At 41.7% G+C, this 21,066-nt stretch overlaps 1 protein-coding gene across 1 annotated transcript in view; it reads right to left on the bottom strand.

The window, feature by feature from the left end:
• fbxo38 (F-box protein 38) overlaps positions 1-20,746 on the bottom strand; it is a gene marked incomplete in the record, with an annotated part of 122,247 nt that extends 101,501 nt beyond the window's left edge. The window contains 4 exon segments of the mRNA XM_037675128.1: positions 1,880-2,043; positions 20,020-20,153; positions 20,618-20,679; positions 20,729-20,746. Coding sequence (XP_037531056.1) covers positions 1,880-2,043; positions 20,020-20,153; positions 20,618-20,679; positions 20,729-20,746 — 378 coding nt within the window.
• Positions 20,747-21,066: the final 320 nt, after the last annotated feature.

The raw sequence follows: 21,066 nt of genomic DNA, 5'->3' as shown, positions 1-21,066 counted from the left end.
ATACATACATATATATACACATACATACATACATACATATATATACACATACATACATACATACATATATATACACATACATACATACATACATACATATACATAGTTCTGACCAGTTCTGACCAAAGCTCACTGCATAGTGCTGTGAGAAGAACAAACCGGATTCCAAAGAAGTTGGGACACTAAACAAATTGTGAATAAAAACTGAATGCAATGATGTGGAGATGGCAAATGTCAATATTTTATTCGTAATATAACATAGATGACAGACCAAAAGTTTAATCTGAGTAAATGTAACATTTTAAAGGAAAAATATGTTGATTCAAAATTTCACAGTGTCAACAAATCCCCAAAAAGTTGGGACAAGTAGCAATAAGTGGCTAAAAAAAGGAAATTGAGCATATAACGAACAGCTGGAAGACCAATTAACACTAATTAGGTCAATTGACAACATGATTGGGTATAAAAAGAGCTTCTCAGAGTGTCAGTGTCTCTCCCAAGCCAAGATGGTAAGAGAATCACCAATTCCACCATTGTTGCGCAGAAAGACAGTGCAGCAATACCAGAATGGTGTTACCCAGTGTAAAATAGCAAAGACTTTTAAGTTATCATCATCTACCGTGCATAACATCATCAAAAGATTCAGAGAATCTTTAACAATCGCTGTGCGTAAGGGTCAAGGCTGTAAAACTCTACTGGATGCTCTTGATCTCCGGGCCCTTAAACGTCACTGCACCTCAAACAGGAATGCCACTGTCAAGGAAATAACAGAATGGGCTCAGGAATACTTCCAGAAAGCATTGTCAGTGAACACAATCCACCGTGCCATCCGCCGTTGCCAGCTGAAACTCTACAGTGCAAAGAGGAAGCCATTTCTAAGCAAGCTCCACAAGCTCAGACATTTGCACTGGGCCAGGGGTCATTTAAAATGGAGTGTGGCAAAATGGAAGACTGTTCTGTGGTCAGATGAGTCACGATTTGAAGTTCTTTATGGAACACTGGGATGCCATGTCATCCGGACCAGAGAGGACAAGGATAGCCCAAGTTGTTATCAACGCTCCGTTCAGAAGCCTGCATCACTGATTGAACGATTGAACAGAGGCCTGTATAAGACATGAATGGGAAAGCATTCCTATTTCTAAACTTGAGAAACTGGTCTCCTCTGTCCCTAGACGTCTGTTGAGTGTTGTAAGAAGAAGGGGGGATGCCACAAAGTGGTAAAAATGGACTTGTCCCAACTTTTTTGGGATTTGTTGATGCCATGAAATTTGGAAACAACAGATTTTCTCCTTAAAATGATACATTCTCTCAGTTTAAACTTTTGATCTGTGATTTGTGTTCTATTCTGAATAAAATATTAGATGTTGGCACCTCCACATCATTGCATTCAGTTTTTATTCACAATTTGTTTAGTGTCCCAACTTTTTTGGAATCCGGTTAGTAATTGTTTGAAAAAAGGGGCAGATATAATAAGATTTTTTCTTCTTTCTGCTGCCTTTCATTTTAAATCTCTTGTATTTTTTTTTTATATTGTTATGGAATTGTTTTGTATTATTTTAAATGAATAAACGTTATACCATACCATACTGAGATAAGATAGAACTTTTCTGATCCCAACAACTCCGTTTCAGCTTCATCATCTATTTTCAGCACTCATTTAGCACTCAGTGTTCACACAGTTTTTGTAGAAAATGTAATTTATCTAGTTTCCATATCAGTTTGTTTTCTGTTTAATGTAATGTTTGGAATTTTAGTCTATATGGTATTTATCCATTAAAATGAAACCATCAAAAATTTCAAGTGAGCAAACTTATAAAATAAAGGGTCAAATGTTGTCCCCCTCCCGCCTCCCACTGTAATCCATACGTTATATACTAACCAGCAGATTGGGACACGCCTGCAGCGCTTCCAGAACTCCAGGAATACTGAAAGCCTCATAACCTCTGGCTCGTCTCCTTTCCAGGCACCGAGGGTGGAGGCCATACAGCTGCTCCAGATCAGGCATCTTCTTCATAAGGATCAAAAAACTTCTATCTGTAAAACCTGAATAGGAAAACATAAATAAGTGCATGAAAGCCCAGCAGCCTTGCCTATATTTTCTAATCTACAACACTTTCACACAAGTCATAAGACCCATGGAGCATGTGGAGGGCATTAAGTGCATCACAAATTATAAAAGCAGGGGTGCACAATGCCCTAGGGACTCATCACTGCCTGATGCCCTCAACAAGAACTATGCACGCTTTGAAGACCAGAACAGACCACCCAACACCAGACTCAGTTCACCACCAGAAGAGGACCATCTCAGCATGACCTCAGCTGAAGTAAGGAGTACCTTCAGGAGGATTAAATCTCATAAAGCCACTGGCCCATACAACATCCTGGGGAAGGTGCTGAAAGACTGTGTCGATCAGCTCTGCGAGGTGCTGGCCGACATCTTTAACTCCTCCCTCACCCTGGCAACAGTTCCCAACTGCCTGAAGACCACCACCATCATCCCAGTCCCAAAGAGCATTGCAGTGACGGGTCTGAATGACTCTGAATGGCCTCACCCCGATAAGTCGCTAAAACTCCATCTTGTTGAAGCTCCAAAATTCACGGTTGTAGCGATATGGTGTGTAAATATATGCTTTGATTATTGAGTAAAATTAGTGAAACTTAAAAGGCAGACTTAGGATGGGCTTCTGTTTGTGAAGTGGTTCAAATTGTACCTAAGGTGAACAAAGTTTGTCTGATAAGTTTATTGTGATGTAGGGTCACCAGCAAACAGATGAAACCATGAGAGTTCTCCAGTTTGAACAGCATCCGTAGATACCAGGCAGAAAGGTACAGATGGTAGCTCATAAGTTGAGAAATCTCCCGAGTTACCTTGGCTATGAAGACTGTAGTCCTCCTCTGGACCTGGTTCGATGGATAACTGTTCTGGATTGATTACTCACAGTTCACTCTGGGAAGGTGCTGGTTCTGTATCTTTTCATATCATCTCTCTCTTGAGACGTCTGCAGAAAGGGTGCTTCTCGTTTGCTCAAAGTCGTCTGCTGAAGGTTCTCTCTCCTCTCTGAAGTCAAATGCAGAAGAGAGTTTCTCCTCGCTCCAGTTCCGAGCTCCTGTGTGAAGTCTCTGGAGTTTTTCTTAAAAAGTGTGAAGGCTTTGGCGTTTCTCTTCAAAAGTGAAACTTAACTGTCTGTGTTAAAACAGATAGGACTGATCTACCTCGGGACAGGTGGTTCTGACTTTTGCCTTGTTTTTATAAAATCTAAAGTCCCTTTTCTGCCTTAAATGTTTCCTTCTAAAAGAGAAAATAAGACAAATGTATTATCTTAAAGAAAGATTACTTAAAACATACATTCTCATGAATAAATATTCAACATATGTAGGGCTGTATACAGAACTGAGGTTCTTTTATGGCACCGACAGAACTGCGTCAGTCGGTGTATGGATTGAAACGTCACTCTTCTTTCGGTGTAAAGTTTCGGTATTGGATGTAACGTGTCACGTGGTTTCAGCACGCAGGCAGATAAAATACCAGACATATGACAAACGGACTACGTGTTTACACCCAGAGTTGTATAGGGCTGCCCTACAGCTGTATGTCTATGGTGCTGGTTACGCCCACAGACTGGGTTTACGTGTGCAGCGTCCAACGGCTTCCATTTACGAGCGGAAAGTTGCTACGTGTTTGTCTTTAAGGGGGACCATAGCCTCCCCTCCTCCTCTCAGCATTTAAGTCAGCCTGTGAATGTTGAACGACCTGATTCATTATCTCCACGACCGGACTCCTCTTCATCAAAGAACTCCAAGGACGGAGCTGTGTCTGGGATTTCAGCTGGTAAGTTTACGTTTGTTAACGTTACTGCGGCTTAATACGTGCATCGGGATGAGTTAAACTAGGATCCATGTCATTAACTTTAAGATATTAGTGTGGAGCTTTATTTTATGGCTATGTAGCTAGCTAAACGCAGAAGCTAACTAAAGATTGACACTAACAGATAAAGCTTGTAAAAATGTGCTCATCCATCAGATCAGCTAGTTAAACAGTTCACCTAATGTTCACTGTTTGTTTATGTTCTCCTCACAGGAGCATCTGACCCTGATGTGAGGAGGACAGAGACTGACAAAAGAAAAACGAGATGGGGGGCCCACTGCCTTTTTCTACAGTGGAGGCTGCATGGTGGAGGTAAGTAAGCTGTAAAGGATATTGTTGACCAGTTAAACCTTTCTCTCTCAGCCTAGATAATATTTTTTGAGCAATAAGAACACAACCATGTTATTGTTGATGTTTTGTGTTCTGATGTCAATTAGGGAGATGATAAGAGCCCTAAACCCCAGAGAACCACAGAGAAGATTCAGGAAGAGACACAGAGGTACAGATGTCTGCCATCAACACTAACCTCAGTGAATCCAGTGACCTGGTGGTGGAATGTGAGGGACACTATACCAGTGCTATCAAACTGGCAGCCAGGTATCTGTGTGTGCAACAAGCATCATCCACAGCCTCAGAGTGAACATTTTCTACTGCTGGAGACACTATCAGCCAGGAGCGGGCTTGTTTGTGTCCAGAGAAAACAGACATGTTGATTTTTCTGAAGAAAAACTGTTAAGTGACTGTTTCAGTGTGTAGCAGTGAACATTAGACACTGACGTGTCACTTGTTGTTTGCAACTGTTCTTTTTCTCAAATGAGTTGAAAAGGATGTTCTGTGGACACATTCTCATCTACCTGCCAGCTGTGCTTGAGTGCCTGACCACTGAGATCCTGGAACTAGAAGGAAACATGGCTCATGTAAGTGGAAGGACAGGATCGTCCCTCGGCACCTACAGTTGGCTGTCCACAGTGACGAGGAGATCGGCAGACTGCTGGGAGGAGTGGCCATCGCTCTGGGAGGAGTTCTACCAGGCATTCGGGAGGTCCTACAGCCCGGGAGAACCTAGAGGCCAGCTGAGTCTGGGTGGACGGATTGGACGCCAGCCAGTTTCTTAGGATCCACTGTGGGATGGACCTTTACAAGAGATCCTTCCTGCCTACAGCCATCAGTATCCATAACATCTCTTAATTAAATGAAGATAACGAGTCACAACAACAAATAATTTCCCTTTGGGATTAATAAAGTATTTTTGAATTGAATTGAATTAACCTGGAAATTATTTATTTATTTTTTATGTAAGAAAACTGCTTGGAATGGGAAAATACCAAAGTTACAAAATAAAACTCAAGATTTGTACTGTAATGTGTAATGTAATTTTCTTCTTTTTAGAATTGATATTAATTACAAAATTGGTACCGAAAAAAGAACAGTCTAGGAACCGACATCGAAGTGAAGGTACCGACACCGGTACTTATACCAAATTTTTTAGAAACGCAACCAGCCCTAAACATATGACATTTTAGAATTAAAGTTAAAACATTCAATGTTTTAACAGAGGTGTCGCTGTTGACTGTCCATCTCCTGGAAAAGGAATGTCAATTTGAACAAACAAAGGGTTCTTATGTTGTTATCTTCATGGGAACGAGTCTGGAAGAAATAATCCTTTTCGATAAGGGAAGTTATCAACGTTGAGAGTTTTTCTTAAGTTTCAAACGCCGAGATCAGTTGAACAAAAGCTTCCATTAAAACGATCTGCCCGTTTCATGGGAAATTAGTTCATATTGATTAGTGAGTTTCACAATAAAAATTTTTTATTTATTACATTAGTGTCAACTTATGGAGTTTGTAAGCTGAGACAATGAATAAAATATGTCTGTTGAGTCCTAAGGGAATAGATTAATCTTATTTTAACAGTTTTAAACACAAAACACAGGAATGATGTTTGTTACTGATTTTTTATTAAAGGTTTTATGTGAAAAATGCTATGCTAAGGAGCTCAAACCACACTGACCGTCCGCCATTTTGAGAACCCCCCCCCCCAAAAAAAAAAAAAGGAAAGAGAGACAGCCCATGTCACATCCAGGGGCCTCCCTCCCATTTTTCTTAACACTGCTCGCTTCCTCAATATCCATCCTTCGGTTCAAACAGTCTTATACTGCCATCTGGTGGTCAAAAAAGGTACTACACTCAAAACAAATTAACCAGCATTTCTTCTTAAATTTGACAATAATTACTAATTATTGGCAAATTTCAAACAATATCGTTTATCACAATAATTTCTGAGACCATTAATCGCCCAACAAAATTTGTTATTGTGACAGGCGTATATATAAATAAAGTTTATTATTATTAATATAAGCTCCTCCATATGCAACTGGGTCCTTGCCTTCTTAACAAACAGACCACAGTCTGTGAGGATCCACAACTTCTCCTCCTTCACCATAACTCTTAAGCACTGGCTCCCCCAGGGCTGTGAGTTGAGTTCACTCTACTCACATAAGACTGTACTCTTACCCATCCAGGCTGTCATATTGTAAAGTTTGCAGACAATACAGCGGTGGTTGGATACATCACGAACAATGATGAATCTAGCTACAGGCAGGAGGTGGAACACCTGGAGAGCTGGTGCAGGAAGAACAACGTTCACATCAATGCGAGGAAGACGAAGGAGATGGCCGTGGACTTCAGAAGGAACAAACATATCTACCCACTAGGGGTTGAACGACTACATAATTTTTAAACTCGACATTAACATAATAAAACTCAAGTAGAACTCGAGTACTTGACGACATCATAGGATCTAAAGATACAAAAATAAATAAATAAATAAAACCGCAAAAAAGGTCATTATTTACAAAAAAAAGACCAACTAAACATTGGGAGCATATATTATGCTCCTACCATTTATCATACTGCAAATAAGACACAGGAAAAACTAAACTATTAGTTACTATTATTTTTATTAAGCTGCAAACGTGAAGAAACGTGCAGCACATCGAAAACGAAACTAAAAACAGTGGGGGTCCCATCCCGCATCACCGCCAGCTGTGGTACGCATTAAGTTTAGTTTTAGAGATTAATATGTTTATAGATTTTTTTAATAGGTTTAGAGATTAATATTTTTAGCTTTTTGTTTGTGAAACAAGGTCAGAAGGAAGCTGGTTCAGTAGGTTGGACCCGGTGTTACACCATACTCTGTGACCTGCAACAGTGCAACACCGCCCCCTACTGTCACAAAATATGGTGTAACACCGGTTCGCACGCGCTCCAAACAGTCAGGAAGTTGTTTCATTTTCTGTTTCCTTACGGTAGTTGAACTAGAAGATTCATCTTTAGTGAAATATTTCCAGACTATTGATGCATTTCTACCTGTTTGTCAAGACTGGGCCTGCTCTGCTCCATCCGTCTGCTTGAAGGAATCCATTTTGTAACCCGCGCCGGTGCGGATCACGTGACGTGTGACGCAATGACGTAACAGCGGCGTAATGACGTCACCACGAATACGCGACGTGAAATTTAGAAACCTCGATAGGTATCCTAGGAATCGATGTGTAGATTACTCGAGTAGTCTGTTAAAGCCCTACTACCCACCCACTCCCCACCCCCCGACTATAGGAGGATCTGTGGAGGAAGTGATCTCCAGCTACAAGTACTTGGGTGTACACCTGAATGATAACCTCAGCTGGGGCAACAACACTACCAGCCTGAGCAAGAAAGCTCATCAGAGACTCTACTTCCTCAGACGGCTGAGACGAGCTGGACTGGGAAGCTCAGTCCTCACCTCCTTCTACAGGTGTGCAGTGGAGAGCATCCTGTACTCCAGCATCAACGTGCGGCATGGAGGCGGCACAGCTGCAGAAAGAAAAGCTTTCCAGAGAGTGGTGAAGGCTGCACAGAAAACTGTTGAGTCAGTCTCCCCACCATCACAGACATCTACACTAGAGCCGTCATTTGTAACCTGAACCTGAAGCCCGGCCCGGCCCGGCCCGACCCGAATTCGGGCCGGGCCATACTAGTGTGCTTAATGCGCGGGCCGGGCCGGCCTCGGGCTTTGATGCGGTTTTACGAATCAAACAGCACAAAGAAAACTAAATAAGAATGCACAATATAAAATTGTGTTAATCTACTTGTAGAGGAGGAGGCAGTAAGTTTACTGATGAGGAAATAAATAAAATAGAGTACAGCAGTTAATCAGGCTGTGAAAAGAGAGTGGCGCTGGTGCATTGTCCAGCAATTATGCATGGCCCCGCCCACCCTGCTTTGTTCCTCTTATGACACATCAGCTTTTTAGTCACATTTCTAGAACTGTTTTCGCACAAAGAATTGGAAGGTGACAAATATCCCACTATCAACCTTGTTTACCTCTGGAATGAGAAACTGAAGAAACACAATCCTCACACACAGACTCCCCACAGCAGGGGTTTGTGCACCACAGACATGCAGAAATACTGGAGTGTAAAATCATTATCCACAACTTACACAGAGCTGCACTTTTCCTGTGGCCTAATTTTAACAAACTTCAAATGATGTCACCTGCTGATGTGTGTCACGTGCACACTCAGGTCTGCACCATGTTCTCAGATGGCCATACAATAGACCAGCAGAGAACTGCTCTCAAACCTGCTACAGTGGACGCAATATTGTTTTTGCATGACAACATGTAAAACCATGTAAGTAGAACACAATAAGTCCTTGACAGATTTTTAAATAGATTTAAAATTTTGAATTAGGCAACTTGGGTCCAATTCCAGCTTTATTTTGCAGGTTCATAGCTGAAGAAACGAGGCTGTTGCTGATGACGACACAACGTAAATTGAGCCAGCTGTATATATGCACTTTTATTTTGTTCATGTTTGCGCAATTCTTATTAATATATTTTTTGATAATTTTTAATGTTATCACTCCTGTTATTGTTGCAATTCAAGATTGTGCAATATTAGTTTAATTCATTCATTCATTCATTCATTCATTCATTCATTCATTCATTCATCCATCCATCCATCCATCCATCTTTACCTGCTGTCTGTCATTTGTTATAGATATTTTGTTTATTAAAGTATTAGCATAAGCATTGTTGTAGAATATAGCCTTTTCAATTTATTTTTCATGCACACTCAATTTTATCCTGTGGTGTAGAGCAGGTGTACGTTAAATCGCTCCGTCATCAGCCGACAGCATGACTCGGCTTAATTTTGCACAACTTTCTTTTATGTCTAAATTAAAATAGTCTTGTTCTGTATTTTTCCAAATAATTTTGCTCTAAAAAATATTTTTGTTCATCTGTATAATAGCCCATCTTTATAGCCGCAGCACGGTGGCGCAACTGGTAGAGCTGTTGCCTCTCAGCGAACAGGTCCCTGGTTCAAACCCCGGTCCAGGGGCCTTCTGGGTGGAGTTTGCATGTTCTCTCCGTGCATACGTGGGTTTTCTCCGGGTACTCCGGTTTCCTCCCACAGACCAAAAACATGCATGTTAGGCTGATTGGTAACTCTAAATTGTCCCTAGGTGTGAGTGAGAGAGTGAATGGTTGTTTGTCTCGTTTGTCTCTATGTGGCCCTGTGATGGACTTGCGACCTGTCCAGGGTGTACCCCGCCCCTTGCACAGTGATTGCTGGACATGGGCACCAGCGACCCCCGTGACCCAAAATGGAATAAACGGGTAAAGATAATGGATGGATGGATGTATAATAGCCCATCTTTAGAGTTGATTTTTTAGGTTATTTGTTTTGTACGTTAATCTCCATTTGGTGACGTGATAATAAAAATAAATTTTATATCTTCCTTTCATAACGTTTTTAAAACTATCATGTAATATGTCCTGTGAAATATCATGCAAGTATCATGCATCAAACTGATTTGCTTACAAAAGCAGTAAAAGCTTAATGATTTTATTTTTTTTTTTCGGGTTCGGGCCTCTAAACCGATAGTCTCTCCAGTGTGTCCTAGGTCTTCCCTGGGGTCTCCTCCCAGTCAGACATGCCCGAAGCACCTCCCTAGGGAGTGTTGGATTTCATTAATTTCAGGTAAGCTGGTTAACTGTTTGGACCTTAAGGTCCGGAGTACTGGCTATTCGGCCGTAAACCAAATTCAAACAAAATTCAAATTCCTCTGTTGGTGTGCATGCAGCCATCTCCGGAAATAAAGATGGTTTTATTTAAGCTAACTTCCGGTGATTCGTGTTAATTCTGACGAGGTGGGTTACGATATTCAGACAGTTTAAGCGCCGAACGCTTTATTTGACGTTTAGGTAGTGTTTTAGTTAGTTTCACAAGTTTCACTTGTGGCCGGAGGGTGGTCAGGGACCTGTCGGGCTTCAAGTCGGACGTGGACGACACATTTTCCCTTTTTTTATCAGCGGAAGTGGCGAACAAAACCTTAATCTGACGAGATTAAGGTGTAATCAAGTCGGGGAGTTGATGAGCTGTGGCGTGGGGGCTCCACTACATCTGTCGACTGGATGTTAAATTGCACTCAATTGATAATTTAGTTCGAAGGAGAATGTGAAAAGTCTGGGACTTAGGTAGTTTTACTAAATTTCATGTGGTCAGGGATCGCATTAGTTTTAGGACGTTGTAATAACTTTTGTTTGCGCCGTGTTTTCTATGTTGTGTAACGGCTTCAAGGCCAGAGGCGTTGAGAGAGACGAAACAATAGCGAGGAAGGACAGAAGAGGGGGGAGTGAGCTGTGTGTGGGGCCGAAGCGAAGGGTTACTTTTCTCTTTTTTCTGTGTGTCTGTGGGTGAGTGGAGCTTCCATATCCTGACCGAAAGGGGGCTCTGTTGTATAAGGCAAGGACAAGTCTGTACTCTGGGTTGTTTCATACCACAGACTTGTGTATTTGCTTTATCACAACGGGGCCGGCTGTGCATGTTAATGAAAAAAAGAAGATTTGAATGCCTGTGTGAACGTTGTCATAAGGTGTGGAACTCATAAATGAGTACATGAGTTTAGAGCATATTGGTGAACAATCTAAACGAGATGGAATAATTTTGAATATGAAATAAGTATAAAAGTTCAGCAGACCATTAGCTACAATAAGCAGAAATAATCTTAAAGTACCAAAAGTAAGTGGGTAGGGCTTGGTGTTCCTGAATTAGGCTGTAAAAGTTGGATTAATTTAAAATAAAGGTGGAATTAGCTGATATTGGCATGAAACAGCTAAATGGTATCTGTAATGTTAGCAGGTGTGTCTGAATCTTCCAAACATTAGCTGGAAGAAGCACAATGTTCAGAAATTAACAGAAATGCGTCAGCAGAAGTAAAAAACGTTGGAGTAAGCTGAATACAGCTTAAAAGAGGGAGGAGGTGCTTGGAGGTGGTACATCAACAGGGGTGATCGTGGCAGGAGGAGATCAGAACGCCATTTTCAGTCACTGAATGTTGGGAGAGGAACTTCATACATCGTTTAAACTAGGGGAAAGGTAATGCATCGTTTAAAACAAAACCAGTAGGAGAGAGGCGGCGGAATTAGATAATACGAGCACGCAGTTGATTACACCACAGCTGTCTGATGCCAGACATAAACGGGGATAAGAAGGCAAGGTTAAACAATTTTCTGTACAATCAGAGTTGACGGTGAGGAAGTGAGGCCTAGGTCTGACGAAGGCCTAAGAGGAATGATTCGTTGTGGTGACTTCTGAAAAGGGTAAAGCCGAAGGAAGCAGGACAAATAAAACAAATAAACATCATAAACTGGTCAAATTAAGTTTAAACATTTCTGGATGACACATTGTAAACAAATTAGCCAAAATTACTTCTTGGAATTGACAATAAAATCAGGTTTTAAATTCAACTAAAAAAACGACAGAATAAAAAATAAGTAATAAACAAAATCCTTGACACTCGTAAAACAAAGAAAAATTTTATTCTGGTCAAAGAAACTCTTAACTAAACTCAAATTGAAATGCTTAGGTCAAATAAATTAGGAAACTAAACTCGAGTTGAAATACTTGGGTTAAATTAATCAGTCCACATGAGTTTATCACATATTGAAAATGTTTAGCGTTTAGGAGCTGTTTCCTTCTAAGAGCTGCCGGAACTAGGTTAATTATGGGACAACAACAATTCTAGTGGGTAAATGACATGACTTTAACTTTATGACTTGAGATTTCACACAGGTCCTAGGAGTGCAAAAGGACAACAGAGATGTGTACATGGTTAGTTTAAGAAGTTGTACTTTGTGAAGGTGCATGTAGACGTTTTTGTGCAGTGACAATGGACTCTGTGATGTCTTGAAGGGTATACATAGTCTTAATTGATTTGAATTACAAGTATTTTGTTTGTGATACAGTGAACCAGCATAGTATGAGATGAAATGATTTGCAGATTTGTTATATAACAAGAAGTGATTACATATTATCATGCTGCCTAAACCTTTACAAGGTCTAAATGGATAATGTGGACCTGAGAGTGGACTTCACTGTCAGGTGGTGAGTCAAAACACATATTCTACAAGATGGAAGACATTGTTTTGAAGGGAATATCTTATGCAGTAGGGGTAAAGACTTAGATTGTGCAGTGTTTAATGGAAGTTTTCACTCTTATGTAATTGAGCATTTAACACAGCTGTTGTACAATCCAGGACACCGGAATGACTCCGTTGAAGGTAAACGCTGCAGTTCCAGAGTAGAACTTGCTAACAGATGATTAATGTGGATAACAGATGAATGTTGAATCAGATTTTAATAATTGGATTGTTTATTTTTCCTTCTCAGCGGCCTGAGAGGACAGACCTGTGGATTGGGAAGATGAGTCTGGCTAGGCCCACAAAACACAGAAGTTAGCATTTAAATGCATACAGCATCCATCTGAGTTTTGATCAGGACTCTCTAGTGCTGGGTGCCGGATCGGATACCAGATGTGTTCAGGTGAGCGCTGAAGTTGGGTCTGTGAAACTGACCAATGAGACGGTTCAAAGAAGTTGTCAGTCAAGCACCACTGACACAACAACAAAGAACTTGTCAGCCAAGTAACGTGACTTTTCAAAGATCTAACAGTCCAACAGTGAACTGAATTAACTGTCCAGAGGGGGTCCTGGAGTTTGTCCACAGCGAGAATATCCAGTCAAGTCTTGCTGTATGCTGAGATATGAACTGCTGCACAAAGCTGAACTGGTCTCCAGACCGAGGGAGACAAACTGAAGACTGAAAGGCTGAAAGAAGAGCTAGTGGTCAATCTGTCCAAGGTCACTAACATCAACTGCAGCCTGACGGAGGTGTCAACCCCACATTTGGTCTGTGATGGTCATCTAAGCGCCTTGGTGTCGTGATCAAAACTACAGTTGGCTTTGATAATAATCACTCACATAGACTCATTTTAAGACAGGTGCCAAAACAGGACACAGATAGTACTACTACTGTGGGGATGCTAGATGATTCGCCCTTCTCCAATTGCTCTGAGATGAAAATTGTTTTATTACCTCTAAACCTAATAGGACGATAGATAATGCTCCTCACCCCTGAGCAAAATATTTATTTTTAACTTTCCGTTTATACAGGTCAGGAAGTCTCATTCAAGAGAAACCTGTACCTGAGACCTGATTTGGATGAAGTTCACTAATGTTTTCTAAAATAATACTAAATGATTGTCTTTGCCTTGAATGAGCTCATTTGGTGGGTCTGGTTTGATACAAAGGATGAAATTTATTTAATGGTTAACTCTTTGCTAAATTATAGGAGAGCTTGGGTTATATTTGGCTATTTGTTTGCAAAACCTGGGTTGAATAACAGTAGTGGAAAGATTAAAACTACACCATATTTTATAGTTCTGAAACTAATACTCAAACTGGGTGTTAGTGGATTATGGAAGGTAATACTTCAGATTTGAAACAGAAAACTGTTTCAAAAAGGGGGTAGGTGAAGGCTGCTCTTAGCAGGAAACAGTTCATACAATGATTAGATCATTACAAAATATACAAAAACTTCTTAGGGTTTTATATTTAAATGAACAGCAAATAACCAGTAGTAGGTCTGAGGCGATCAAAGGATCATGTAGGATAATGACATTGACATTTGGAAATGAATAAATCAGAAACCTACATAATGACATTGCACTTGTATATATATCAGTTTAACAAAAGTATCTTTCTCTTTCTTTGTTGTAATGTGTACAGATTCCAGAAAGGGGGACGCCCCTAGCCTGAAGTGGATTTGAGCAAAGGTTAAAGGGAAATGGGGTGGTTCGATAATTTTAAACACAACTGACTTGACTGGACTGGACGGGACTTATAGTTTAATTGGGCTAATAAAAGGTTTCATGAACAAAGTATTTTAACCACATTTTTCTCGTTCTCTCTTTTATTTTTCCTCTTTCTCTCTTTTTCTTCCTTGCTCTTTCTTCCCCTCTCTAGCACAGACAGGTACCTGGAGGGAAGATTAAATTCTTTTTTTTCTCTCACAGTGTTGTACGTCAGTTGTTTAAACTTTTAAGGTTATATTGTATTTTGATTGATGCTGTTGGCGCAAGCGATTTAATGAAGTTACTTCCACAGGCTCCAGGAGGAGGGAGGCCGGCGTGGGGGATTGCTTATTGCAGGGTGTTGTTGTGCATTGTTGTTGTGTATGTTTTAACTTTACTAATTGTAGGTAGACCTGTTGACTGCAAAGGCTTGGATGGGTGAATGAAAGACGAGACAAGAGAACACAGGTATCCCTGGAGAAGTCCAGTAGGTTCCTCATTTCAGTTTCAAGTGTATAGATGAATGTAAGAATAGCATTTTATTTCAGTTTTTCAAGTTCTGTCTGGAGAGGAGGGTCCGTCGGATAGTCAAACCTCAGATTCAGGAGGAACAGTGCGGTTTTCGTCCTGGCCGTGGAACATTGGACCAGCTCTACACTCTCAGCAGGGTCCTGGAGGGTGCGTGGGAGTTTGCCCAACCAGTCTACATGTGCTTTGTGGACTTGGAGAAGGCGTTCGACCGCGTCCCTCGGGGGGCCCTGTGGAGGGTACTCTGGGAGTATGGGGTACCGGGCCCTTTGATACGGGCTGTTAGGTCCCTGTATGACCGGTGTCAGAGCCTGGTCCGCATTGCCGGCAGTAAGTCGGGCTTGTTCCCGTTGAGAGTTGGACTCCGCCAAGGTTGCCCTTTGTCACCGATTCTGTTCATAACTTTTATGGACAGAATTTTTAGGCGCAGCCAAGGTGTTGAGGGGATCCGTTTTGGTGGCCTTAGGATTGCATCTCTGCTTTTTGCAGATGATGTGGTCTTATTGGCTTCATCAGATCGTGATCTACAGCTTTCGCTGGAGCGGTTCGCAGCCGAATGCGATGCGGCCGGGATGAAGATCAGTCCCTCCAAATCCGAGGCCATGGTCTTAAGCCGGAAAAGGGTAGAGTGCCCTCTCCGGGTCAGGGAGGAGGTCCTACCCCAAGTGAAGGAGTTCAAGTATCTTGGGGTCTTGTTCACGAATGAGGGGAAAAAATGGAGCGTGAGATCGATAGGCGGATAGGTGCAGCATCTGAAGTGAAGCGGGCGCTGTACAGGTCTGTCGTGGTGAAGAGAGAGCTGAGTCAAAAGGCGAAGCTCTCAATTTACCGATCGATCTACGTTCCCACCCTCATCTATGGTCACGAGCTTTGGGTTGTGACCGAAAGAATGAGATCTCAGATACAAGCGGCCGAAATGAGTTTTCTCCGCAGGGTGTCTGGGCTCTCCCTTAGAGACAGGGTGAGAAGCTCGATCATCCGGGAGGGACTCGGAGTAGAGCCGCTGCTTCTCCATGTCGAGAGGAGCCAGTTGAGGTGGCTTGGGCATCTGTTTAGGATGCCTTCTGGATGCCTCCCTGGTGAGGTGTTCCGGACACGTCCCACCGGAAGGAGGCCCAGAGGAAGACCCAGGACACGCTGGAGGGACTATGTTTCTCGGCTGGCCTGGGAACGCCTCTGGATTTCCCCCAGAAGAGCTGGCCCAAGTGGCTGGGGAGAGGGAAGTCTGGGCCTCCCTACTTAGGCTGCTACCCCCGCGACCCGACCCCGGATAAGCGGAAGAAAATGGATGGATGGATGGAAGTTCTGTTTTATTATAACATTACAGTGTAAGAGTACACACTAGCAGTAGCAATAATGACCATCAGGGTGTCCAATAATTAAGAAACAGGTTTTACTCACTAGGAAGTAACCACAGTCATTTTTCCAGGCCCACAAATGGGTCATGGATCCCACAGATAAAATAAGCAAAAGGCCATGCAGGGTGTTTAACAATTCGCAAGCTTTGGTGTCCAGCTTTTCTCATCAGGAGGGAGAATCTCTGACTGAGGAGATTGACTACGGACCATCACACCGGACTGGGTCCTGCTCAAAAGAGGGACCGGACGCCACCAGGTGGTGAAGAGAACATCACACGCCATCGGTCTCCAGAATGAGAGTGACACCTGTTACGACCACAACCAGGGCACCCCTGGAGAGGAGCGGAATCGATCGCTGGACCTGATTGAGGCTGATCTGCTGGAACATCACCTCCCCACTACACCTGGAGGAGGTGACAAGACCTTCGTGGGAGCTCATTCTTTGCCCCTTTGTTCTGGTTGGAAAAAGGCAGTAGCAAACATTGGAGAAGAAGTCTCCGCTCTGCCTAAGTCGGTCAGTCAGGTGGATCGGGTAAGGAAGAAGATTACCAGCCCTGACCGTGAAGAACAGAAGACGCGTCAAACTGAATTTAGTTTTGTCAATGCACACACGTCATTTAGAATGTTTAATCAGACTGATAAAGGTTCTGAGGACTTTACATGAAGATATCTCCGCGGGCCGAATCCCGCCGAGCACCAAAGGACCCTTGTGGACGAACAAGGCCTCCCACCGCAAGCTCAAGAACCGAAGACCTGCTAGATAGTACTGTTTAAATTGAGGGTGTTGGCTTTTCCTGTTTAATATGAGTGTCTAGTCTTTCCTTTCAGTCATTCTGAAAAATAACCAGAGAAGGGTCGTGGATTCAATTGGAAACTCTTAACTATTCAAAATTTTACTCCATTCAATTGGGCATGTCATCATTCTAAAATCCCACGAGGTATTTTAAAGGTGGTTTAAAAAGAGGTCAATTTTGGTATTAGGGTGGAGTTTTACTTATTTTAGTGTGGGACATTTATCTCTTACTAGGAGGGTTGTAGTTTTTTGTATTTTATAAAGGTTTATGCATTTGGTATTTTTTACAGGTTTTGAAGGGTTTGAACCAGGGGTCTGGTCCAGGACCCCTGGAAGGTTGCAGTAAGTTGGGTCACTTCCATATGGACAAATCCAAAAAGGGGTGATCTCCCATGAATATGGGGAGATCAAAAGAGGGATTGTTGGATTTCATATTTTTATTCCTTTTATTATTTCCTATCAAGCATTCAAATGTCATGTTATACAAAGTGTGTGTGTGTCTTTTTTCCAGGGTTGAACTATATTTATAGAAAATGTTTGCTAATTCTAACTAGTTGACCTTTAAATATAATCTCATATTAGCTAAGGATAATTTTACAAGTTTACATTTGATATATTACAAGCAATCAAATCATGCCAGATAGCAGACTGATTAACATAAATATAGCTAGAACACATTTCTTTAATTTAGACTTAATATAGTTTGACTAAATAAAATCCCTCAGGATCTCTCTTAATAATAACATTAACATTTAATCATTGTTGAATACAGGGTCGGTTTAGCTGAGAGGACACAGGGTTAATTGTCACAGTAAGCTACAACAGCAACTAAACTAAAAAGTATAAAAAGGGATCAAGTAAGAACACGCAAACATGAGTTAGATAACAATTAATAGTTATTAATTATTCCTAGAAATAAACAACTTTAACCCAAATCATTTGGTATCACTAAGGTATAATCACGTTAAACAAACAGCTAAAACGAACGATTTCAGTGTGCCATAAACTTTCAACTAACGTCCTTCAGGGGGCGAGCTAAACCAGTAACCATGGGAACTGAAGGGGCTAAACCAATCAGAGGAGCTAGCTTTTCCAAGCTTTTATAAAAGCCGGAAATGACACACGCTCATCGAGCATTTCCGGGAGGCGCACACCGAGACGGTTCGTTCTTTAATGCTCCAAATATATGCATATATTTCTGTAATGTAATTGTTTGTCTCTGAATATCTGTAACCCCTGTTTGTCATATAAATCTTTTATACCGAGGGCGATGTCTCAGCTGTTTTGAACACGACGTGGTAACCAGCCACGACAGGAGGCACCCAGGAAGTATCCTTACCAGAACTCGTGACCATAGGTGTGGGTAAGATCATAGACCAACCAGTAAACAGAGTTTTGCCTTACAGCTCAGCTCCCTCTTCACCACAACGGACCGATACGGAGTACGCAATACTGCAGACACTGCACCAATCTGTCTGTCAATCTCGCGCTCCATTCTTCCATCACTCGTGAACAAAACCCTGAGATGCTTTAACTCCTCCACTTGAGGCAGAACCTCACCCTCAACCTGAAGAGAGCAATCCACCCTTTTCTGGTTCAGGACCATGGTCTCAGATTTGGAGGTGCTGACTCTCATTCCAGTCGCTTCACACTCGGCTGCAAACTGCTCCAGTGAGAGGTGAAGATCACAGCACGATGAAGCCAACAGGACCACAATAAACCTTGGATTTCCAAATAAATTAAAAATATAATTAATTTGTACAATATTAGTTTTAACTAGAAAGTTCTTAGAGAAACTTTGACGAGTACTGCCACGTGGCGGCCATTGTAAAATTTTGATTTGACAGTACTATGGGTTGGGGTTCGCTCTCGTCTACCATAATATTAAATTTCAACTCAATGTTGCAAAAAAAAAAAAACCTATCAATGACTTAGTCATTTTTTTCTTTTAAGGTACGATAGCCCTCTTGGATTTTTGATTTGCATCAGGAATGTATAACAACTCACTCTCAGCTATGACCATACCAAATTTCAGCTAAATATCTCAAAGAATGACTGAGTTATAACCAATTTTTAGTTTTCTGTAGCTTTGGCAGCCATCTTGGTCCAAAATGGCTCCAAAATTTACCCAGTGTTTTGTTCAGAAACCTCTTCGCTCTAGGTCATGTGACCTCACTGTGGCTGTTAAAGGCTATTAATAGTTTTCTCAGTGTTTTTCAATGAGAAAATTGGCATCTTTGTTAATTATGTCGCCATGGTAACTCAAAAAAAAGTAATAGCACACATCACGCCTTCAGGCAGTCCCCAAAAATGGAGATGTGACTCAATACCGCAAGCTAAAAAAAAAAGAATAAATAAAGTGAGTTTTGTGTGTTAGCTCTGCTCTGCAGATACACCCCTCACCCTCTGTGCTTCCACAGTGAAATCCAACAACTGGAGGGAGTCGTCTTTGGGACCAAACTATGGAGCCATTTTGAGAAAGCTCTTGAATGTCCCTCCGCACCTTAAAGACATTTTTACAAACAGTATCTCACCTTTACACAGAACAGGATGGGTCAAAATACAGCCTACACATGTGGTGGTCATTTCATTACCACCTGCAGCCAAAGGGGAAGTGACAATGTTTTTGCTAGTGCCTGTCTGTTAGCAAAATATCTCATGAAGTGCCCATAATGACAATAAATAAACTAAACTGAACAATGGGTATTAATCAAATTGGACATGAATACTGGGAAACCAACTAAATAACCATTTTAGTTACAACTTTAAAGACTGAGGAACAGCTTCTACCATGAGGCTGTTGGACTCATGAATCTCTAATCAGAATAATCACTGTGAAAAATCACATCATGTTGCTGCTGATCTATGTCATGTTGCTGCTGATCTGTTTCATGTTGCAGCTGATCTGTTTCATGTTGTTGCTGATCTGTTTCATGTTGCTGCTGATCTGTTTCATGTTGCTGCTGATCTGTTTCATGTTGATGTGTTCATTCATACTCATCTGCTCACACAGACTCATGTTCTTGCTGCTATTCGACGTATTGTTTTTGTACTACTAGTGTTTAGCATATTTTTAGTTAACATTTTTCTTAGTTCATATCTTAGATCTTATTACAGTTTTTCCTTTTACATTTTATACTTTTGTTGGATGTAACTGGGACCCTGTGTACACAATTTCATTCCACCACATGTACCACATGTGGTGCGACTGACAATAAAGAACCTTGAATCCTTGAAGTTGTATAAAAAAAAGTCACTCAGATGTAAATTTATCATTGTGTAAAGTGTGTGAACCCTACCTGGTGGCAAGTACTCCCACCAGCGACCGGCGCACAGATCCACCACTTTGATCACTCGCAAGTACAGACTCACAGCCTCCCGAAGCTTTCTGGACAGACACTCCATACACATAATATCCTTCATGGGAAGGTACCTGCAAGACAAAGAGTGAAACCACTGAGGACCAGGCTCAAGGCTGCACCGAAGGTTTTAGAAAGCTTAAAAACTGAGACCTATGTTTATTTTTTCTTTCTGATTTGACATTAATGTCTTCCTTCACCCTCCTCTCAAACCATCTGTCTTCTCGGTCTCAAACATGGACATGGGCCTCAGCAGTGTCCCTAAAACTTGAGGTGTAGGTGGACTGCTGAGTCTGTTCTGAGAGTTGCTCACCGGTGTTGAGCCGTGTGTCTGTGGAGACGTTTAGTTTCTCCAATGAAGAGGTCTGAACATTCCTCACTGCACAGAACTGCAGCCACCACATTGTGATCTTGGGTTTGGGGGTTCTGTCCTCAGGATGGACCAGTCTTTGTCCGAGGGTTCCGTTAGGTTTGAAATGTACCAGGAAAGACCCCAGCAACCACTTGTGGACCACAGCAACTGCACCAGGAACCGCACCTGGCCCACAGGAATCGCACCTGGGCCACAGAAACCACAACCTGGACCACAGGAACCACATCCTGGACCACAGGAACCACAACCTGGACCACAGGAACCGCAGAACCACACCTGGACCACAGCAACCATGACTGGTCTACATTAAGCACTAGGGTTGCAGAAAATATAGATATTTTTAAAGAATCTAGATTCTCAGTCCTGGCAATTCTGAATCGATTCTAAAAGGCCCATAAATCGATTTTAAAATGCATTTAAGTTTTTTTTTCCGCTCCTACACTCGAGTGTACTGCATACTCTATATTCATTCAACCTTTATTGAGACAGGTAAATCCCATTAAGCCTCGAGGACTCATTTACAAGAGAGACCTGATTTCAACAAAGAATGATGACACAATGGACAACAGCGACAACAATAAACAGTTGTAAAAAGTCATACAATTTTTTTTTTA

Source organism: Nematolebias whitei, chromosome 4 (genome assembly GCF_014905685.2).
Source record: "Nematolebias whitei isolate Nwh7 chromosome 4, NemWhi1, whole genome shotgun sequence".
Taxonomy (NCBI): domain Eukaryota; kingdom Metazoa; phylum Chordata; class Actinopteri; order Cyprinodontiformes; family Rivulidae; genus Nematolebias; species Nematolebias whitei.
This window is presented reverse-complemented; position numbering and strand designations above follow the sequence as displayed.